Consider the following 24,549-nt stretch of genomic DNA (forward strand, 5'->3'; position numbering starts at 1 on the left):
GCATTTTTTTTATAAGGTTATATGTTTTAACTACAACCTTAAGATGAAAAGTTTACAGTAGGCTAACTACAGCTGTCAGTGGAGTAATAAAGTGTAATGAGAGTATAGCAGCAAAAAGTAGCAAGTGCTTGTAGCCTACAGTGTTTGAGAAAAAGTAGGCCTACTTACTTAACACCACAGACATAGCCGATGCCGATAGCCTACGCACATGTTGCGAATAGGCTATCTGTTGCCATTTATTTTGACTTTTTTTGTTTTTTAGCCAGTTGCACGTGTAGACGTATACAATGTGGAGAATGTAACCCTGACACTTGTCTTGTAGGCTACAGTCTACAGCCTGCATCGTGTCCTTTCCATTGAGAGCCGCTTGACCTTCCGCTGAAACGCTCCCTCCGCGGGTTTCCATCGCGCATGTTTGTGCGTGCCTCGTGATGTAATACGGTTACACATTGATTTAAGTGTAAGTGCAGCAGCATGCTCGAGTAAGTAGCTATTTGCATATGGATTTTCTTTTTCTTTTTTTTATAAAAAAAAAAATCAATCATCTGTTTTCATTCGGAGGTGAAGCCGATTTCAGCACCGGAGCTGTCCGAAACTGACGGATGCTGCGGCCGCGTGAACCGACGATGCTGAGCTGACTCTCTCTCTCTCTCTCTCTCTCTCTCTCTCTCTCTCTCTCTCTCTCTCTCTCTCTCTCTCTCTCTCTCTCTCTCTCTCTCTCTCTCTCCTCTTCTGTCCCTCCTCGCTCCTCTCTCCTCCACACGCACAAAACGCTCTGTCATGGCGTCTTCCAACAATGTTACCCCCACCAACTGTAGCTGGTGGCCCATCTCAGCCATGGACGAAGACGGCAAAATCACAGACGGGGAGCAGTGCGAAGAACCGACGGCAGATCCCAAACCCTTCAGTAAAGACAGGCTCGTTTTGTACCACTGGACGCAGTCTTTCACCTCCCAAAAGGTAAGAAAAAAAAAAAACTGAGCAGAGCATAAAAATGGAGGTGGCTCCATGTCTCTTTGCATGATGCTACAGAGTAGAGCTCCCTGTGTTGGTTTGTTATGATCAAAACATGTTTTTTTTGTGTGTGCATGTATATTCCTGCACATACCTCCGGAATATGAATATGATCCTGCAGCTGGGCAGATCTCCCGTTTGACACGTTAGAAAAGCGCTGCAGCATGGTGCTCATTTCCTCGACATATAGCAGGATTGATGGTCAATATTCTGTTTATTTACCACTGGGTAAATCAACCTTCATATCTCATCAGCTTCCACCTTTTTATTGAAATGTTGAAGCTGTTTTTGTCTCCTTAAAGCTGCTAAATGTGGCTACAACCTATGTGCTGCTCTGACACATGACATCCTAAATAATTGATTCAAATAATGTGCAAAACAAACCAAAGGCCATCTTCCCCCTTCTGCAGCTAAATCATGTCATACATGTTGTTGTTTTAAGGGCTTCTTTAAGTCTACCTTTGGTTACCTTTGGCAGACAGTAACCTGTACCTTTCCTGTTAAATGAGCATGTGTGATCAAATCAAGCCTTTCAAAACTCTGAAATCAGACGTGATTCATTCACAGTAATAACCAGTATAAGACTACAAAAGGCGTTTTTACTCTTATGTATAATCCACAGGGCTTTCCTTCACAAACAGCATGTATATTAAAGGGGCACTCCACCATTATTACACACAGGTTCAATTTACTAGTCAAAGGGAGTACCGACTGCTCAGCCTGTGAAAACATATCATGTATAAAGTCTTGTGTGGCTCTGGAGGAGCTTTGTCAAGTCTGCCTGTGAAATTTCATAATGACGTGCTATTTAGTAAGATAAAACAGAATGTGAGAGGGTTTAAGTAGCCTATTTCCGAAACGTTAGTATGAAACCAACGGTACATAAATCCCCTTGAGTTTGGCGGCACAGGGGCTCAGTGCACTGCTGAGTACTGGGTTTGATCCCCCGGTCCGGACCTTTCTGTGTGGAGTTTGCGGGTTCTCTCCGTGTTTGCGTGGGTTTCCTCTGGGTGCTTCGGTTTCCTCCCACCATAAAGACATGCACGCTAGCAACTCCTACCATCGGCCTTGACGACGGTCTTGGCTAGGGCTGGGTACCGAGTGCGATACTTTTTAGGCACTGACGGAATCGCCTCTAAAGTATCGAGTATCGAAAAATGCCTCGCCATTCAATACTCAATTGCAATACCTAAGGAGCAAATCTCATCAGCATGCAGCATGCTTCTACCAAGATCTAATAATGTCTGTGATTGGCTGTCTAACGTTACACGTCGTAGAGGCACTCAGGAAAAACTCAGAGACGGGCTCACGTAGTAGTTTAATTAAAATATTTGGAACGAGCGAATGAGTAACATTGTAATTTCTTTTTGTTAAAATTGATTTTATAAAATAGGTATAGAAAAAAGTATCCTTTATGAATCAAAGTCCCGATATTGGTATCGATACCGTTATCAAACATTTTTGAACGATACCCAGCCCCAGTCTTGGCCACCGCTCCTAATTAAATAGGATGGTTTAAATGCAGAACATACACTCTTGTATGTGTAAAATGTACTAGGCAAAGAAAGGATATATTATATCATTATATATTTTAGAAAACAGTGACAGTGATTGATTCACTAAACAAATAATTGGCAGATAAATTCATCTTTTATGACACACCATATGACAGGATTGGTTAAATATTCTTATCATGAGAAGTGGCTCAATGCATGCACCATCATCACTCCTTATTGCCCCAGAACAGCCATAGCTCAGTTTCTATGAACTGAAGCATGGTGCTACTGTATATTCCTCTCTAACCACCTTGAGTTGAGCATCAACTCATCGACTGAGATGACTGAGTCTCATGCTGGTACGTCACTTTCAAGGTTCGATTGTTGGCTCCTAGCCACTTCAGTCTGAGCTGCTGATTGTCACTCAGCAGAGGGTAAACACCAGGCTACCTGTCATGAGTATCGCCTTAATCCTGGAGCTGGAGTAGCTGAAGTAACTTCACAATCATGTGACACTGTGCTGTCAATGCACAGACTATTGGGCATGCACAGTAGTGGAAGAAGTATTCAGATCCTTGACTGACTAAGTCTTGCATTGAAAATGTTACTTAAAAGTATGTAAGTATCATCAGGAAAATGTACTCAACATTTACTCAATGCAGAACAATCCTCACATTTAAATGATCCAAACAGTTCTGGAAATCAACTAAGTGTTTAATGGTCTGATCATTACAGATGGACTTGTAGGCCGTTATATTGTTGGCTAGTTTCATTTATAATAAACATCGTATTTTATAAACTACATGTGTTTTGTGTGCGGAAATCTTAATTAGTAAAGTAACTAGTAACTAAAGCTGTCAGATGAATGTAGTGGAGTAAAAAGTAAAATATTTCTCACTGAAATGTAGCAGAGTAGAAGTAGAAAGTGGCATGAAAAGAAAAGAAGTAAAGTACAAGTACCTCAACATTTGTACTTAATTACAGCACTTAAGTAAATGTACTACGTTACATTTCACCACTGGGCATGCATTTCTTTTTAGAAAAAAAACCACATGGATATCAGTCACAGCACTGAATTACTGATGTGTGTTTACAATGGTGGCATGTGCCCTTTATTTTATTATTAATTATTTTTTTGGGGGCTTTTCTGCCTTTATTTGATAGGACAGCTAGGTGAGAAAGGGGAGAGAGAAGGGGAAGACATGCAGGAAATCGTCACAGGTTGGATTCGAACCCTGGACCTCCGCGTCGAGGCATAAACCTCTCAGTATATGTGCGCCTGCTGTACCCACCGAACCAACCCGGCCATGACGGCATGTGCCATTTGTTGTGCAAGCTGACATGTGCTTCAAATAGCATTTTGGGGATGGATTTTATGAGATTAAGAGGCCAAGCACTAGGTTGTCCACTCAACCAGAATATTTTTTTTTAAGATTATTTTTTTGGGCATTTTTAAGCCTTTATTGACAGGAGAGCTGAAGAAATGAAAGGGGAGAGAGAGGGGGAATGATATGCACCCTAACCCTAACCCTGCATCGAGGAGTAAACCTCTATATATGGGCGCCTGCTCTACCATCTGAGCTATCCGGGAGCCCCAATCCACAAGAATTGAACTGAATATTTTGGGCCTTAATGTAACACAAATGCTCGCAACGTGATTGGTCAAAGTATCTCAGCAGCACCTTGAAAGATAGTGTTATATTTAGTCAATCTTGTGAGACTTGAAAACACTTTTCTTTTCTCTAAAAAGACAACCTACAGTTAACACTTTGGCAATGAGACAGTCAGCAAGTGATGATAACAAAGGAGTCCAACAGAGCCACAGCCCTGTGAAGATAATATCGACATCAGATGTTCAGGGGGATTATTTACAAGTCTGTGCATGCCTCATCCAGTTCCTGAGGAAAGTGGGAAGCTGAGCCATTGAATTTCTCCTGCACGCCACTTTCTTTATCCTCCTCTGTGTTTATAATGCTTCACAAATAACTGCCACTGTAACTGTTCATCATGCAGTATGTTCATCTACCTCTCATGAGTGATGTATTGTGAACACAGCAGATATGGTAAAGATAGAGACAGATGGAGCTTGATACCCTGGAGTAATAGCACATTTAGAGGGCAGCTTCACAGATCAATAGAGCACTGGAAACCTCAAAGCCTGCAGGTTAGAGATTTACACCTTCAATACGCCTTCTGCGAGGCTGTAACACTCTGCTGTTTCCTGTGTCTGTAGAGGGCAGTGTGCCCGACGCCAGCAATTATCTGCTCAGTCATTTAAGAGTTAGCAGTAATATAATTATGCATTAACAACCAGCGGTGGAAGTATTCCGATTTTTACTGTAGGATAATGCAACAATGTAAAAATACTCTGTTGCAGGTAAAAGTCCTGCATTCAAAACACTACTCAAGGACAAGCACAGAAGAATTAGCAGTAAAAGTACTCATTCTGCAGAACGTTGTAGTACACTATTGTAGGGTTATATGACGATGTGAGGAAAATATCTAGTTGCGATTATTGAGATTGTGATATGATTCACGATATTAGAGGGAATGATCATTTATTTGTATCATTATTCTAATTTTAATTAGAAAATATGAAAATAAAATAAATTAATTGATTTTCTGTGAGGATCTGTACCAAACAAATATGTTTGCTGTCGTTGGTCTGTAGAATAGGATTTGTAGGCTGGGCTGTCTTTGCAGCACCACAATACTTCATTCAGAATGGTTTGACACAAATTTTGCCTTTAACAAATATTGCCCCCCCCCCGTGATTTGGATATTGCACTAGTCCATATTGTGATTTCGCTAAAATTGCGATTAATTGTGCAGCCCTACATTATTGTTGTATTGTATTACTGTTGAGGTGGAGCTTGTTTTAACTACTTTATAACAGGACAAAGGAAGTGCGATGGGCTTTGAAGCCAATTTGACATAGCAGCCAAACAGTGGAGATGGTGTTTTAAGCCCCCAACGTCTCCTTCCAGGCAACGCTGCGACCGTTGACTTCAAGGCACCTAACCCTAACCTTAACCCTAACCCTAACCCTAACCATTGCCTAATCCTAGTGTGAGATGTTGGGGGCTTAAAACACCGATAAACAGTGGAATTACAACTTCCGGCCCATCACGTGATGCCCTCTGACCCAAAAAGACTTTTTCCCATAGACGTCTGTGAATCAGTGGATACATTTTTTTTGTGTCACAACCCCTGCAAAATGACTCATTTCACTATCAGAATTTGATCCATTCTTTCTGATAATATTTGGAAAGTCTAGAAGAGTGGCACGATTAAATCATTTAATTCCCATTCAAGTTAGCAGAGCGCTAAACAGGAAGTAGCAGAGGTGGTCTCTAGTGTGCCTACTCTGTGGGCCGCACAATACATGTGCCTCCCTTCTTTAAAACTCTGCACCCTCATTTAAAAGTTTCTACTGCTCTCAAAGGGTCACAAGTGGCAGGGGAAATTGTTCTGCTAAACAAATTTGTATTTATTTCTCTCTTTCTCTAATTTTAGCTTTTTTGTGATTTCTTTTTAATTGGACACTTTTACCTCTTTGGGCCTCAAACTGTTATTTAAATGAAACCATGTGAGAGGAGAGGAACTAGAAACTGCTTTTGTGTTGCTTTTAATGTCGAACAATGTGTTGTATTCTATAAGTTACCTTTATAAGTTTATATGTTTTTACTAAGTAAAACCTAAATCTTTTAACTAGTAACCACAGCAGATTAATGTAGTGGAGTTAAAAGTACAATATTTCCCTCTGACCAGGCGGGTCTAGACCATTTCAAATGGAGGAGCCAGGCTGGGGCCACATGCGATTTTAGGGGTACCAAATATATTAAGCATTAAGTGTCACATACCGCCAACCCTCCATAGGTTTGGTTTTACAATAGAACAAACGATACACACATAACAAACACAAGAATACTCATTCATTGTTAACCTACATTTTATTTATCACGCACATGAATATATCCCCTCTTCTCTTTGGGGATGAAGGTGGGGTTAAAAATGTATGAAAATATTTGCCACAGTTAGGGGGGCCAGAGGAGGGGGGGTTGGCACTGGCCAGAAGGGCACTGGCCACCCTGTAACCCCCCCCCCCCCCCACCCCCTTCAACCGCCTCTGACATGTAATGGAGTAGAAGTATTAAGCAGAATGAAACAGAAACATAATACTCAAGTAGGTATACCTTAAAATTGTGCATTTTTACCACTGTTAACAGCAAATGTAGTAGTAGCATGCAGATGTAGTCAAGTCACTGTATATTGTTAAGTAAGAGGAGTTTATTTTGTGCCTCCCAGGCAGCTGAACTACTTGGCATCATTACTAAGGAGTGACTAATATTATATAACTAACTCTTGAAGCAGCAGTGACTGTGTTATTGTGGGCTTAAGCGAGGGACACCTCAGCAGTGTAAGACTGGGACCTGAAACACTTGACGGTTTTATATAGAAATCCTTGATTTAGTGTGTAACAAAGTCACGCTGATGGAGATGGTTTTTTCTTGTTTGACTTTGCTGCTGCATTCATAGATTGGTTCCTGCTGTCCAATCGAGCGGCCCTGCTGTAATTACTGTGCTTATGTTACTGAATCATTCAGTATTATTACATTACACCATGTCTGGCCGTGTTCGGCAAAAGCCCCATTTGGTCGTTCCTCCTAAGCGGCCAAATGTAGCACTTTATAGCCCAAGTGTCATCTCCTTTCATTCATCTTATTCCCACTAACAACTCTCCATGGACCTTGCCTTATCCTTCATCCCACGAGCAATGGATCCTGAAGGTTTTTGCTCAAACGTTAGCAAGCTGTTAAGCATCTCATTATTTTGCCAGACCAAGCAAACAATTAAGATACGCCAATTTATTCAACACAACACAAACATGATAACTTGATTATGTCATAAACTGATAGCTGAAGCTATTAACCACCCTGCTTAGCTTTGGTATTATTGCAATCGCTCTTTTCAGCTATACAGAAAAATTAGATTTGTTGTGCAATGATATTGTTTCGCTTCAGAGAAAATGGATCATCAGTCTTCCTCTTATTTTTCTGTTTTACCATCTGGATAACGTCTTTAAAGCATCACCCTGTGCATAAATAAACTAAAAACAGATTTTAGAGCGTGGACAAACTTTTATTTGTCAGTTGTCAGTTTTATTTCTTGGGTTTTAACGCCCCTGGAACAAAAAGACGGACTAAATGAATGCCTTTCATTTCTCACCAGCTGTGTGTGTGTGTGTGTGTTTGTGATTGCAGGTCCGTCTCGTCATCAATGAGAAGGGTCTGGTGTGCGAGGAGAGGGATGTGAGCATGCCGCTGCAGGAGCACAAGGAGCCCTGGTTCATGAGGCTGAACCTGGGTGAGGAGGTGCCCGTCTTCCTCCACGGCGACACCATCATCAGTGACTACAACCAGATTATAGATTACCTGGAGAAAAACTTTGTGGGAGGTAATGGTGCAGTAACAATGTGGTTCATTCTTCTAATTATGCTGTTTGTTCTATTCACGTTAAGCTTTGATTTAAAAAAAAAAAAAAAAAAAAAAAAAAAACATGACTCAGAAGCACAAAAGGAGTCTTGCTTTGGGTGCTCTGGAGCAACAAGTCATGGCAGGTCTGTCAAGCTTTGGTTTTTCTACATGCTGGAGGTGTGTGCATGGGGCTGTAGTAAGAGCAAAAGTTTGGAGGCTACTGTCTTTTTTCATCTTTCCAAAACCAAACTGTTGTGTGAACCCACTATGCAGACAAAGGCAGGTTTAAACAGTTTATTAAAGAGGCGCTATGCAGTTTTTGGCCATTTCTTCGCTGTTTTCTCACTTTTTGCTCGCAGGTTTCTCTATAGAGCTCACCCTACAGCTTCGGAATAGATAATTTGGCAGCTTGTGTCTGACTCCTCGCTCGGTCAGTCTGCCGTTTCCTCTTTCTCTGGTCCTCCGACAATGCTTTCCTAGCTTTCTGCTTCTTTTTTACCGGCTCAGCCATGACGATAGTGTGAAAAACTCCATCGCTACCTTGTTAGCCGGTTCTTGAATAGGTGTATGTGTGCAGTGCCGTGAAGCAATTCGTTACATCACGCGATATCATGTCTCGCGATGTAACGAATTCCAAACTTCCTGACGCCGAGGCTGGCGGCTCGCCGGCCCAAAGTTGCAAGGGTGTTTTTTTCCGCTCACAGGTGCTAGGGTGGAGCGAGACGACCACCATTCAACTCGAAAACAGTCATATAACCATTCCAATGACTCCGAAGCTGTTCAGTTAAGGTAAATTAAGCTAAAAAAAACCCTGCATAGTTCCCCTTTAAAAAAAAAAAAAAAAAAAAGGAGCAAAAGAGAACGCCAAAAATGGGGATTAATGGGGAAGCTGGGCGTGGAAGCAGGTAAGCCGGCAGTCTGGGGCTGTGAGCGGGGATCTGAGTAAAACTGAGATATCCAGGACCGAGGCTGGGGAGGCAGACGGGCAGGTGGAACTTGCTTTGCTTACTTGGCTTAAGAGGACAAAAGCAGGCAAACAGAAAGGCAAGGAGCAAAATACAAGTTTGCAGTATGCAAAAAGGTTAAAATTGGCCCTAATCTTTTGGTATTTTCTGGTTTTTGGGGTCACGATTCGATTCAAAATCGATTTCCCACCTTCTGGAGCTAGTCCAATACTTTATTATGACAAATCATTATGATATTAGACAATATTTAGGTTATTTTGTAAGGGAAAAAACTTTTTTTGGAAGTTGCGAATCGATTCTGAATCTTGAATGACAGGAATTGCGATTCTTACATGAATCGATTTTTTCCAACACCCCATAGCTTTCAAACAACTCATGGATCTAAAAATGAAATGCCTCTGTCTGAAATCAAGGACCCATTTCCAAATTACAGGCCATGGGTTTAGTGGTGCATTTTGTGAAATGTACTTGCAATTGATTCATTTCCTACAAACCATTAGACACACATTTGATCTCGGGGTTTTCGGGGGCAGATGTCTGGTTTGCTCTGTTGCTTCCAAAGAATACAAGGCTGCATTCTTCACCCAGTTCGCGAAGCTGGAGTAGCAAAGACAATTGGAAGCCATCACTTTGAGGCCATCTGTCGTCCTTGTACAGTGTGTGTACTGTGCTGTGAAACTCTGTAAGTGGTTGCAGCATTGTCTTTGCAGCAATGTCACCGACATGAACTCTTCTGATTAGATCAGATGAAATTGGAGGGATCTCTTGGGGGGAAAGTTGTGGCAAACGACAGACAGCTACAAAACAGGAGAGAGAGAATTTAAATAAAGTAGGTAAAGATGTGTCAATATGTGCAATGTGCATTGTGAGACAGTGACTCAGATTCAGGCTTAACAGCCACTAATGTCATCCACTGTCTGTGCAGTTCCAGGAGTAAGCAAACGTTAAGATGCATACAACGTATCCTGTTATCTCTGTGGTTGGCATGTCCTTTAGATCCGTCAGTTGAGATATTATGCCGTTATGTAATGTCCTGCGAGCCTCATACCAGTAAAGGCCTGAGGAATCCTGGCCAATAACTGGAGAACTCCCTTGTCTTAGGTTAGTTTGTGGTCACTGGTTGGGAGCATTGGTGCTTGAAAGCTTTGCAGATGATGTGGTTCACTGCTTAGTCAGTAATAAAAGGCTAGAAGGCATTAGCTGCCCCTGGTGTTTAATGTCTTGTTCTCTTTCAGACAGCTCTTTCATTTTACCTGTTTGATAGTGTGCTGCATGCCGGTAACTGCATTAATTTCTTTTGGAACAAGTTATTTTGAAATAGTCTCGCATTGCTAGACCTTCCTCCACAGCGCTGCGGAGTAAGGTCTGGCTAGTCCACACAGCACTCCGGGATGGTTTATTGGAATTTTTTTAAACCAATCACAATCATCTTGGGCGGAGCTAAGCGCCGGACGGAGCCACGGTACCTCTGCAAAATAGCCTCGGGAAGGAACTTGTTTTGGTGGAAGATGTGTATGTTCAAAAGTTATTTTAGTCGTGCAACAGAAAACTCAGATTGGACAGATAGTCTAGCTAGCTGTCTGGATTTACCCTGCAGAGATCTGAGGAGCAGTTAACCATAGTCCTAGAGTTTAAAATGCCAACACAAAGAAAGCGGAAGGTGTGGGACATCAGGCCGAATTGAGGGACATCCGGCGGAATTTCTGGCGGCACCAGAGCAATCCCGGAAGTGGAGCGTCGTCGATATAGACTGGTTTGAACTCGTACTGACATGTGCAGCTATAATAGATAGGGAATCCCTAATGAATGCTTGCAACGTGTGCTGCAGCTGGCCTGGAAAGTGCAGATGTCTCAGAAGAGACTCTTAAACTCCAACTACTTTACAGTGTTGTTGAGATGCAGCAGAGGCAGTGAGAGGGCTCTCACTGTGTGAAAAATATTTGCCGCCTAACAGTCAGTAGCTCTTATATTCTGTAATGTGCATCACTGTTTCCAAGACAGTTTGAACTAGGGCTGCTCGATTATGGAAAAACTTATAATCCCCATTATTTTGGTCAATATTGAAATCATGATTATTTGACACGATTACTCATTGTCTTTTTGAAAGATGTTGCATTTATTGAAGTTAAAAAACTGTGAAACAGCTTAACAAATCAATAGTAAAAACTAAATACTTTCCCGTTTGAACATTTTTTTTTAAAATTCAGAACACAAGACTCACAAAATGTAATGTGAATGTTTTTGTGATCATAAGGAGCCAAAATCGTAATAGTAATTAAAATTTTGATTATTTGCACAGCCCTAATTTGAACACTGGGTTGCTCTTCATTTAGTTGCTGATGTGATATTTCCCCCACAGTGCTGCAGCAGACCCCCCCAGAGGACCACTGCATGCGGCCCAGGTCAGCATGCAGGTCCTGGGACTGATTACTCAGCTCTCTGGAGCTGTGCCAGGTGCAGCTCCACCCCTCTGCAAGCTTCTCCGTCTGCCCAAACATTGTCAAGCAAGCAGCCAACTGACTATCTCTGTATTGTCAGCGATGCCGCACCTGAGTCTGGCTGGCTGTCACCCTGCACACAGATAAAAGCTCAGCCTGCTCTGCTAACCGGTTTCATAATACTGAGTCTCAGCAGCAGGTCATTACGATGAACAGCCCCCCCCCCCAGCCATGCAGCATGTCGCCAGCACAAGAATTAGGACAGTATAATATAAAACACTTGTTAAAGGATTAGTTCAACATTTTGGACATTTTGGCATCTGTACAAAAACCAAAGTGTAAAAAGTATTTGTATCATGGCGTCTAGGTCGATAATAAGATCGATACCACTCTCATATCTGTCTGTTTAATATGTCAAATAGAATATATACTGTACATATGATAAAACTCCTCCAGAACCAGAAAAGACAGGAGTTATGGCGCCTGGGCAAGAAATAGTGCAGCAAAAAAAAAATAAAACTGAAACCACAAAGTGATGTTTTTACACCTTAGTTTTTGTTTGGATTAAACAGACAATATATGTGTTAATAAGTGAGCTTTAGAGTTGCTGGTAGGTGCATTTCATTACTTTTGGACAGAGACATGTTAGCTGTTCTCTACTGTTGCGAGTCAGGCTCCCAGGAAGTACGCTGGCCTTTGAAGCAAATTGAACACAACGGCCAAACGGTGGAATTGCAACCAATCCCGGCCCGTCACATGATGCCCTCTGGCCCAAAAAGACTTTTCCCCCACAGACCTACATGGCGATAGAGAGGTCTGTAAATCAAGTGGATACGTTCTTTTGAGCGTCATAACCCATGCAAAATGATTCCTTTCAATATCAGAATTTGATCCATTCGGTCCAATAAGATTTGGAAAGTCTAGAAGAGCAGCACGATTAATCCCCATTCAAGTTAGTGCAGCGTTAAACAGGAAGTAGCTGGCTTGGCCGGCGGGGTTCTCTAGTGCGCCTGCTCTATGGGCCACACAGTGAGGAAGTAGTGCCGATCATCCGGGTCATTTTTGGCTCCATGAAGGCTTCATGCACCACTGAGCAACTTTCATTGGAATGAACGAGGCTCCGCCTTGAACGCTGTATCCACTTCTTATACTGTAATACATCCATGTTTCAACTCCTTATGCTAAGCTTAGCTGCTGTCTGCAGCCTTATACTTAAAGTGACACTCCATCAATTTTACTCATTAAGGTCAGATTGCAGTTTTTCTCAATTGCTTTGGCACAATCGTCGAATGACTATCAAACTTACAATCAAACTATATGACTATTTATATGAACATTTGGTCAGTTGTTCACATGACTATAGTCATTTATCATTGCTTCGGTACAAAATATATTGAGTAAGCCTTGCAGATCAAAATAGTTAGCATTCATTTGCTATTGAATCATATTACTCTCAAATGCAACTATACACATGTTCATTGTGTAAATCCCTACATGCAAAATAGAGCAAGCAATAATCACAATAACCTGTCACACATACTGTATTATTAGATACATAATAGTTATGTGGTTTTGTTGTAAAAATCAGAAGTCAGAAGTTGTCAGATGAATAGACTTAGGCTAGATGGGTAACAATACAATTTCCTCACAATTTAGAGCAACCAAACGCAAACGGGTGACAGGTAAGGATATCACAGCATTGTGTGCGATGCAAAAGATTTTCCCTCATTGCATTGCAAAGTAGGATATCAGGTGTGATGTCGATAAAATGTTGTGGCCAGACAGAGAGGAGGGATTGGATGACCCTTGAGGTTGATACATTTGCAGCATATTCATATTTCTTTTTTCTTGCACATTTTTTACAGTATTTCCTGATAATTTTGCTGTTGTATATCTTTTTTCTGTACAAGCTTTCTTTATGTTTTGACAGTTGGCTGCTGTGTGTCCATACAATGACAAAGTATAGTGTGTGCCATGGCTGACATAAATACTATTCAGCTGCCTAAATATACTATGTTAGCAACTGGACAATATTACAGAGTGGGTGACTATCACCCTTTCAGAGTACACTATCATTTTACAAGCTGTCTTTGCATTTTGACTGTCTTGGTCTAAGCAATGATAAAGGAACCTTTTGTTGTGATGACAATGATTTATTCATTGACGGATTTATTTATATACATTTGAAACAGGAGTTAATCATTTTGATTGAGTAATCACCTTTTGGAGGTCACATAGAGTGATGTGCTGAATGTAACGCGTGGTGTGAGGATTGTACTTAGAATTTTGACAATTGTAAGTTTCAGTAAATGTGCCAAAGCGATTGAGAAAAACTGTATTAGTGATGATAGATAGATAGGTAGATAGATAGATAGATAGGTAGATAGATAGATAGGTAGATAGATAGATAGATAGTTAGATCAACAGAAAACACTAGTACTAATATACAGAGTGTATTCATCTTTCTCTGCAAGAAAGCAAATAAGCCCATTTCCCAAAATATCTATATAATAATAATTTATCTGCTATAACAGCAGATAAATAGAGCAGTGGGTCAACCAGCTTACACTGTAGCCTAATGAACCTGTGTGTGTTATGAAGCTGTGGCCTCGTCTTACTGAGCATATTGTGTTTTTCTTCACCTGGATTGTGCTTGGCGTCTTACCTTCACCTCATGGGGTCAAAGAGTGTTTTTAGTTTAAACCTGTTTACTTTTCCAAGCAACGTAGATTCTCAGAAGCTTGTAAGTCTTCCAGAGATGTTTTTTTTTCCCTTTCAGATTGCCCTGGTTATTGTTTAAATGTCTGGCTTTGTGAAACGTGACTGCTGGTGTGTTGCAGCGAGCGAGAGGTGTCATCTGTTACCAGGTTACCGTGCCGTGTGTCGTTGTCTATCTGACAGCTGAAGCAGGAGAATTGTGTTATTTTTAGGGGAAGTAAATGCAAGTTTAACACTGGTTGCTTAGAAACCTCAGGTGTTCTGGAAAGTTAATGAAAATATACCAAGAATAAGACAAACTGTGCTGGCTTTATTTACACTGTATACATGTTTTTTCTGAGCCTGTGTTTTTTCCTCAGAGAGCCATGACGAGCTTCTGAGCTACATTTGAGTATTTTCTCTGTATTGCTTGTTTTCACATCCATGTCTCGCCCGCAGACGCGGTGGCTCAGCTGGTTCCTGATGCGGATTCGCCTCTCCACGGTCGAGTGCAGCAGTACCGTCAGCTACTGGATGGTCTGCCCATGGACGCTTACACACACGGCTGCATCCTCCATCCGGAGCTCACCACCGATTCTATGATCCCAAAGTACGCCACCGCAGAAATACGTAGTAAGTGACACCACCTAACTGTTGTGTGTAGGCAGGATTGTTTATAATTCTGCATTAACTAGAAGAAGAACAGGGCAGATGTTTTGTATTTAAATATATATATATATACAAAGCATCTGTATATATACAAAACATGTATATATACTATATATAGAAATATACATATGTATTTATAAAGATATAAGGTGCTGCAAATGAAGTAGCAAATTAAAATCAACATAAAAATAACAAATAATGTTTAACGACCAATCAAATGGACCAAATTATGTAATAAAATAGATAAAACCACTTTCATTGCAATAAGATAAATGAAATAAAGAGACAGTGCATGTAAAATCAGGGGAAGCTGGCCAATAAGAGTTTCTTAAACAGATGTTTAACATTTTACTTTCTAGGAGTCTAATTGCACATGTTAACTAGTGATATAAGAGTACTAGATGTTGCAGACTCAGCAAGCTTGATTTCGTCGGGCAGGTCGTTCGAGAGCCTGTGTCCAGGGCCCTGACTGCTAAAACTGACCCGGTTTTAAGGAGAGATGTTCCGATACCGATACCGGTATCAGAAAAGCCTCCGATACTGCCTAAAATGCTGCTACCGGTATCGGAAAGTACTGGAGTTTATACATTGATCCGATACCACCTTATTCAGCCCAGAAGAAAATCTACTTTAAAGCTATAGTGCGTAGTTTCTGTAGCCCCCAGGAGGAATTCTAAGTGATGACAAGAAAACTGTCGGCGCGTCCACATGATACAAGCCTTCCGTGACCGTGCACCCCTCCACCACACCTCCACGCAGTTGCTAGTAGCCAAGGAGGACACGGAGGATTAAAAAAAATATGATGGACTCTTCAGAGAACACAGTCTCACGGCAGTTCGTGAAAACGTTTTATCTATTGATTCGTGTACACGGTCAGCACGTTTTTTAAACTAATGTATTTCAGTGGGAAGCATCTTTCGTGTTCACAGCACGATTCTTTCTGTCAGTCGGCCGTGAAATGAACACGGTGATGATCGCCGCAAATTCTGTGACGGGACGCGGGACAACAACGTGACGGTTGGGTTTAGGAAAAGAAGAATGGGACCATTGGGTTTAGGAAACGTGACACGCGGAACACAATCCCCGGTAGAAGAATGGAACGGTTGAGTTTAGGAAACGTGACACACGGGACACAATCAACGAAGCGATGCTACTTCTGCTACTTGGGCTGAGTGATTTGCTCGCAGCACCTGAGAAGCCCCGTGGTGAGGAGCAGAGAGTTTACCTGGAGTTTGCTCAGAGTTGGAGTAATAATCACTCCACCCAAGTAGCAAAAGTAGCAGTGCTTTGCCTTCTGAGCATAGTTCCCAGTATGTATACGGTTAGAAGATGGCTGTGTCTCATGTGACCTTGTTATTTGTATATGCTGTGACTATACAAATCACAACACAAAATGTTGGCGTTATTTTGTCACTTATTGGGAGCAGTAGGCTAGTTGGAGCCGGTTACCTCCAGGATCTGTGCTAACCAGGCTAGCGGTGGGGGAGTCAGACAGAGTTACCACACGCACGGAGATGAGAAGGGTATGTATGGACTGTAGTGGAAGTTTTCTTGTTAACAGCAGGAGAGTAGATTAAAAAACACAAGGAATGAAACTAATAAAGAGTTATTGAGAATGAAACCAAAGTTTGGTCTTCGAGTATTTATTTACATTTGCAAATGCAGAGAAAACAGTTTCACAAGTACTCATGGCACATCTGAAAGGGTCTTCTGCCCAAGCTTAACAATCCATACATCTATATAGTACACCACACAGTTAGACCACCCCTTCTCCAGGATATCCTTAGCAGCTTCAGAGGAAAAAACACCATAAACAGTCACAATGCTTTTACAACCTTCCTCTGCTCCTGTCCTCTCTTTTAGCCTAAACATCTGTTTAAGGACAGAAGGAGCCACTAGTTGAACTGTTGGCCCTTTTCCCCCTTATCTGCTAAAGGTAAACAGTAGGAACGCTGAGTTCCAAAAAGAGAAGGATATCCTCAACTAGGCCAAAGTTTATGATGCCAGTTGCTTCTCCCTTGGAGTCTCTAAGTCTATAACACAAATAAGAATGTAAGGGAATCTTGTAGAATATTAAACTTATCATGGTAGAATAAAATTTTCCATTACAGGACTTATCTAACTCTGCGGGATACGGTGAATAAGCTAAAGTCCCAATAAGTCGGCGTGTTCCTTTAAAACAATGTATGACACACTGGTATCGGATTGGTACTCAGTATTGGCCGATACACAAGTTCAGGTATCGGTATCGGAAAGCAAAAAATGGTATTGGACCATCTCTTGTTTAACTTGGGACTCTGTTACAGATTAATGACCTCTGCCCAATCATCTCAACCTCGGCACAGCAAAGTTGCAAGTAGAATAAAAAAAATACAAAAATAAAACTTAGTCTAACAGGGGCTGGAACTTTCTCATCAGTCAGGAACTCTTGGAGAGTCCTGCTTTACTCATGGGAGTCCATCCTGCCCCAACCATTGTTGCTAAAAAGACCCACAGTATAAAGACCGATGATTGTCTCAGAGCCAGAAACTAGCAACTGAAAAACTAGCAACTTCTAGCAACTGAATCCCGTCAAGTGTGTATAAAAAGGCACACGTATTGTGCAGTGATGCAGCAGGATTGAATGTGACAATGTGTTCTGCTGCATTTCACAATGCATGTTCACACATGTTTAATATATGTGTGTCTACAGGTGTGTGTTAGCAATATATATATTTTTTTATAAATTAAATTCCATTCTCATCATCTCTTATGTAACTAACTGCATGTACTCAAGTACTGTACTTAGGTACAGTCTTCCCATTTTATGCTGCTTATACTTCTACTCCACTACATGTATCTGATAATATTTAGTTACTAGTTACTTTGCAGATTCAGATTATTAATACAAAATATAAATCAACTAATAAATAATAATACATCATTATAGATAATCATAATCCAGTAACATACATTATTCTGAAAATTTACTTTTGGTACTTTAAGTATATTTTCATGCTAATACTTTTATACTTTTTTTATTGCAGGACATTTACTTGTAACAGAGTATTTGTACACTGTAGTATTGCTACTTTTACTTAAGAATGTATTTGTAGAAAGGGTAGATTGACAAGATAAAAACTAGATGCTGTCTGTGTTTTTGCCCCATTTTCTGTGTGTATTTCTGTTTTTGATACGCAATATAACTAGATTTCAGTGTTTTGAACTCATTGTTGTGAATATTTACAAGCTCTCGAGGTGAATGAGCTTCAACTTTGGAACCAGCTAGTCTCCTAAAGCAAAAAACACTCCTTGCAGAATTTATGTGCACGGCTCGATTAGCATACTGTGTGTAGTTTACCAAAGAACCCTTAATGCAGCACATTGTAGTGATGCCATGGATTATACATCCCAACAGCTGATACCAGGCCTCTGTAGCGCTCTTTCCATCAGGTCATTAGTCTCGGCTTGTAAATCCCATCTAAGGACCAGTGAAACTCTGGTCAGTCTGGGTTGTATCTATAAAACCAACCTGATGGAGTATTTAATGGAAAGCATCTGTGATTTTCTAATGTGATTAACCACTTATGTTTGTTTTACATTGAATCACGTATCACTCTAGTATTAAATCAGACTTGTCAGAGTCAAATTTGAGGCTAAAATGTATACCTATGCTGCAGTATTTTAATAGTTCTGGGTTCATCTTGTTTTTGTTCTTATTCAGTAGATTAATGACCAAATGTAAAAAAACACCCAATTGGTCACATATTTGCAGTGCAGCAACAATAAAAACTGATAATAAATAAACTAAATAAACTAGAAGAGGACTCAGAGAGCGCAGTCCTCCACCAGTCAGAGCGCAGTCCTCTACCAGTCAGCAACTGATTTTTTGGATTATTCCGACGCCATGAAAGCAGCACAAATGCTCTATCTTGCAATGTTAACAAAAGAAAAAAAATAAGTTGCGTGCCAGATCCGCTCCATAACGTAATGTGTTCTTACCTGGCCCATGCCACACCCTACCAGCATGTTTCATGAAAATCGGGCCAGTAGTTTTTTCATAATCCTGCTGACAGACAGACAGACAAACGGACAAAACCGAACCGAAAACAGGTGGAGGTAAATGTATAATGATATAAAATGTTTTTTTTTCTTCATTAAAAGCATGAGGCTGGCCATTATCTATATTTGTGATATTGTTATTTTTGTGATAAATCCCATGAAAAGACATGAAAAGCATGTGTGCTTGTGTGTGTGTGTGTGTGTGTGTTCAGGACACCTGGCCAACGCTGCGACAGAGCTGATGAAGTTGGACCATGAGGATCCTCAGCTGACAGAACCGTACCTGTCAAAGCAGAAGAAGCTCATGGTGAGTTTCATGTGTTCATTAACGTGATTGAAATGCATTCATTTATTACATGTCCTCGTTATGTATTGTAATGTTGTGTATAAGGGAGACGCAACACTTATTAAACTGAATCCCATCATTTTTTACCTGATGACTAATGATGGAATTAAGTTATTTTAACGTGACTTAAGGGGGGGAAAATAATGGTTTGTAATAATGAACCCATTTAACATATTACAGTCCTTTAAGTACTCCTGCATTTGGGAAGAAAGAAATAGCATCTTCGTTATAAAAAAAATGTGGATCCTTTTAAGTTACAAATTAAGGGGTACCTTTATTATTATTATTATTATTATTATTATCTAAAACAACAAAACTTTAGCCCAAACCAGGCCTTAAATCCCTTAAATGTCATTCATTTGCACCTGAAAATATTTCCGACCCATGAACAGTACAGTACAGGAGCACAGACATATAATAGAGGAGATAGTATTTTGACAGCTCTGTTGGCTTATTTACCATCTGAATATTGTGCGATAGACAAACCCACCACAAGTCAAACTTGTCTTTATTAGGTTTTAACACTGACAAATAATTGAATTCCCAAGTCTGTAGCTGAGGGAAATTTCATCATGAACAGCCTTCAGCAGTTTCCTCTTATTACTAAAGAGCTGAAAAAAGAAAAGGGACGCTCTGCAGCGTGCACATTCTGTAACACTGTACCTTTGACCTGACTACAGCTCATATTCCCTGGAGAAAAATATATCCCCGCGCACTGATTTAAACAGCCGGTTCACCAGTGCTGTGTAAATGTGAGGCTTTGAATCGATGAGGCAAAGATGAGTGTGTGTCAGGATGGTTAGCTCCGGGCATGGCAGTGTGTTGATTGGTTGATTGATCCTCCACTTTGACGTACGATGCGATGGGGGGAAAAAAATCAGTTTGCTAGTTTGAAGTTGGTTGAGGTTGCTGTGGTTATCTGCGACAGTAAAATGTAAACTGAGGAGCAGAGAAGAAAAGGAGACTGGCTGTCACTGTCGACCAGCACACAAAGGACATTCAAAAAAGGAGCCATCAAAAACTGTCAGCAATCCATAAACATAAAGGATTGTACCGTCCATCCTGCTCTACCTGTTTCTTCAACACGCTTTCTGTCACAAACTGGGTCAAACTCATACATGTAACCAACATTTCTGCCAAATGAATCGGTCTCCCTACACCCACACTCTGAGAGCTTAATTTCAAAGCCATCACACGCATCACAACCACAATAGTACAGAACAAGACACACCCACTCACCACACCCACTCAACAGCCACTTCACCATTCTGCCCTCTGGATGCAGGTACAGGTCTCTGAGGTGCAAGAGAGTTCGCTATGGCAAAAGCCTGTTGCCTGCAGCCATAGCAGACCTAAAAAAAAAACACCCACATAAAACCCATCAGTGCCACTTTGTCAGTGTAAAGGCCCTGACACACCAACCCAATAATCGGCCGTCGGACATTCTGGCGAGGTCAGTGACTCAAGTATGTTTGGTGTGTTCCGTGCCGTCGTCCGTTCGAGGGGCCTTCATTTTGGCCGATTTGACATGTTGAATCGGAGGGTGGGCAGTCGGACTCAATGACCAATCTGATTGGTGGAGCGCTAGCCCTTGAATAGCGAATCAGTGCACTTATGTTAGCGTGACGAACGCCTCTCAAAATGTGACGAAAATCTTTCAAACTTACCTTTGTCGATCAAAAAAACAGACAGATTCAGCAACTGTATGGCCTATTTCTCAGAAACACGTTTCGGGGAACTATTTTCGTAAAATACGAGATCGTATTCTGAACGAGCCGCCATTAATGGTCGGCTTTGAAATTCGGGAGAAGCCAGACCCACGTGACGCGTTCGTCATTTCCGTTTTTCATTTTTTGGGCGACAATACAGATTAGCGCCGCCTGCTGTTATGGAAATGTATTACGTCTCGCACACTCACAGAACGTACGCTCAATTCTGCGTTGCTTCTGTGTGTTCTGAGGCACTTTTTTGACCTCTGGGAGCCAGTCCGACTGCCTTTTCTGCCGACGGCCGGCCCGTCAGGTTGGTGTGTCAGGACCTTTATCTGTCTGTGTTATTTTGTGTCATTCTGTTATGTTTGTACTTTAGTTTTTCTGTAAGCGCGTTGTCCATAATGTACAGTGTTGTGATTAAGAATTTGCTCTTGGAGACAATAAAGTCTAAAGTCTAAAGTCTAGTGCAGTTGTGTAGCCAATATTATACAATACAGGCTTGTTAGACACAGCAAAAATCATTGTCTCCTCCATCTTGGCTCACTGAGAAAACTACAGCCAATGACAGCCAAGGCGGGTCAACCACACACACTTCTTTGCTGGTTGTTTGAGGCTGCGACTTTGCTAGTCAAAATTCACATTTTTTTTAATTAACATGGGTACTGTACTGGGGGAGTCTTACATACTTTGTGTTTAACCATTTTGAATTTTTTCCATTTTGAATTTAGGAATTCCCAGGTATGCATGCTGGTTTGCCTCTTCCAGTATTTGTTTAAACCCTTTCTCAAATGATTGTCAGGCAAAAATCTTGGACCATGATAATGTGAACTACCTGAAGAAAATTCTGGGGGAGTTAGCCATGGTTCTAGATCAAGTGGAGGCTGAGCTGGAGAAAAGAAAACTAGAGTATCAAGGTATGCATCATGACTATCTTTTATCGTAACAGAACCACGTTCCAAATATTTCCAACAATGTCTGAGTATTTTTAAGTTTTCTTTCTTTTCCTTTCCTTGCAGGTCAAAAGTGTGAGTTGTGGCTATGTGGACCTGAATTTACACTAGCTGACGTCTGCCTCGGAGCCTTGTTGCACAGGCTCAAGTTCTTGGGACTTTCTAAGAAATACTGGGAGGACGGCAGCCGACCCAACCTGCAGTCCTTTTTTGTGCGTGTGCAAAAACGCTACGCTTTCCGCAGGGTCTTGGGCGACATCCACACGACCCTTCTGTCGGCGGTCCTACCCAACGCCTTCCGGATGGTAAAAAAGAAGCCACCGTCCTTCTTCGGGGCCTCTTTTCTCATGGGCTCGCTGGGAGGGATGGGCTACTTTGCCTACTGGTATTTAAAAAAGAAATACATGTAGTGAATGCCGTCTTGTTGTGTTAAATGTCTGTGTATTTGTGTGATGTTTCAACTTTTCTGTAATGTTTTATGACTGCAGGAAAACATAATGAATCTATATAGAGAACACTATTACTTACCTGGGTGAACAAAGAATATTAAAACATTCCATGATAAGAAATTCTTGACAGCACATTTTCTGGTAATCAACGCCTTCATCGAGTTTAATTTCTGGCAACTTGCGGCCGGCAAGTCCTTGTTTAACTTTTTGTTGGAGGCATGCATCGGGTCTTCTTGTGCAGAAAACTCAAAGAAGAAGAAGCCCAGGCAAAATGTTAAATACACTACCACCAAACGGGTTAACTGACCTTCGCATGCCACTATTATAGTCATATCTCATAGCTGCTCTTCACTCCTACACCAGCCTGAGGTTTAAACCAGTAAAAACCACAGGAAAATGTTCAGTGACAAATGACTTTGACAAATGACAGTGACTTTCTGATAAGTGCTGTGCTGCCAGAAACTGCCAGAAGAAATGATAAATGGATGAAGGCAAAGTTCAAGGGAGTAGCTCGACATTTTTTGGGGAAACTCGCTTATTTACCGTCTCACCGGGACTTAGATCGATACCACTCTCGCATCTGTCTGTTAAATATGACGCTACAGCCAGGAGACGGCTAGCTTAGCTTAGCGTAAAGACTGCGACAGGGGGAAACAGCTAGCCTTCTGAACAAAAATAATCCCATTAATCTTTGACAAAATGTGAAGTACTCTGTCTGTATGTTAATTTTTAAGCTAGAGCTAGCAGCCTAAGCTTAGCTTAGTATTAATACTGGAAACAAGGGCTAACAGCAAGCCCCAGTTTGACCCAAGTATTTCCAGTCATATTCATGCTCAAAGACTCTTTTAAAACCCTCTGGATGAAAAATATTTCATCTGTTTTCCAAGATGTGACTGTATTTTCTAATCCAGATAGCCAAAAATGAGAATAAACATTATTTATTTTAGATTCCGGCTAGTTTGCTTTAGCAAAATGAGGTGCAACTTGGAAAGCCGGTTAAACATGTATTTTTTTTGTATTGGGCAGCAAACTTTCTTTTTTCCAGAGGGTTAGAAGAGTCTTTGATTATTTATGAAATATCTTGGGAACAGCAATAAGTGTTATTAAATGATCATCAGTTTTTTTTTTTTTAAAGATTTCCTGGTATACACCTTTTCACATGTTGTTATGCTGCAGCCTTAAAATCAATAACTCATAACCCCATAATTACAAAAAGAAAACAGGATTTTAGAAGTGTTTTGCAAATTTATTAAAAAGACTGAAATACCACATTGAAGTAGTCAGACCCATTCATGTCTCAACATCTTGACTGGAGTCCACCTGTGGTGAATTCAACTGATTGGACGTGATTTGGAAAGGCATACCCACCTGTCTGTAGAAGGTCCCACAGCTGACAATGCACATCAGAGCGGAAACTCAAGACATGCAGCGCACCGAGACAGGATTATGTCGAGGCACAGATCTCAGGAAGGCTACAAAAACATTTCTGCTGCATTGAAGGTTCCCAAGAGCTCAGTGGCCTCCACAATTCTGTTAGGAACAACCAGCGCTGCATCTCATAACCCTTAAATTTCCTCCTCGACTCCTCCACTTGCCTCCCTTCCTCGCATTTTAGTCCCTCCGACCGAGGAGGCACGAGAGGAGAGAAGCAACGAGCAAATATGTTTTTTAGGGATGTCCAGATCCGATCACGTGATCGGAAATTGGGCCCGATCACGTGGTTTCAGACTCGATCGGAATCGGATGTTACCTCCCGATCAGGACTCGGATATATATGTATATATATTCTCATTATTTTTTAACACATCTATAGTTATGCGGTGGCACAGAGTTAGACCCTTTTGACTCCACACAGAAACAGCAACGTGTGCGGCATAACATCACTTTGTTGCAGAGACGCTATTGGTTAAATGCCGGCAAAGTAGAACACAGAAGCAGCTTGAAGCGAAAAGCGCGAGTATGTCTGCGGTCTGGAGGTATTATAAAGTTGAATTATTATAGAAGTATCGGATCGGGACTCGGTATCGGTAGATACTCAAAATCAAATGACTTGGACTCGGACTCGAGGGCAAAAAAACCTGATTGGGACATCCCTAATGTTTTTAGAGGGATGAGACGTCCTTTCCTCTGAAGCGTCATGTGAATTCGTCAGCTGTTTGGGCGGAGTTAGCAACTCCTTCAGCTGCACAGCTTCCAGGAAGGCTGCTCTCGTGTATCCTCGCCTACAGCTCCTCGATGATCCCTCCTCGATGCTCGCTCCTCTGTCCTCGGGGCAGAAATAAGAGCTTTGAGACG

At 41.3% G+C, this 24,549-nt stretch overlaps 1 protein-coding gene across 1 annotated transcript; it reads left to right on the forward strand.

The window, feature by feature from the left end:
• Positions 1 to 384: 384 nt before the first annotated feature.
• gdap1l1 (ganglioside induced differentiation associated protein 1-like 1) lies at positions 385 to 23,374 on the forward strand. The gene is made up of 6 exons (XM_031312888.2): positions 385 to 960; positions 7,775 to 7,967; positions 14,547 to 14,720; positions 19,010 to 19,104; positions 21,655 to 21,769; positions 21,872 to 23,374. The coding sequence occupies exons 1-6, from the start codon at positions 781 to 783 to the stop codon at positions 22,213 to 22,215; spliced, it is 1,101 nt and encodes a 366-aa protein (XP_031168748.1). The 5' UTR covers positions 385 to 780; the 3' UTR covers positions 22,216 to 23,374.
• Positions 23,375 to 24,549: the final 1,175 nt, after the last annotated feature.

This window comes from Sander lucioperca, chromosome 12 (genome assembly GCF_008315115.2).
Source record: "Sander lucioperca isolate FBNREF2018 chromosome 12, SLUC_FBN_1.2, whole genome shotgun sequence".
NCBI lineage: Eukaryota > Metazoa > Chordata > Actinopteri > Perciformes > Percidae > Sander > Sander lucioperca.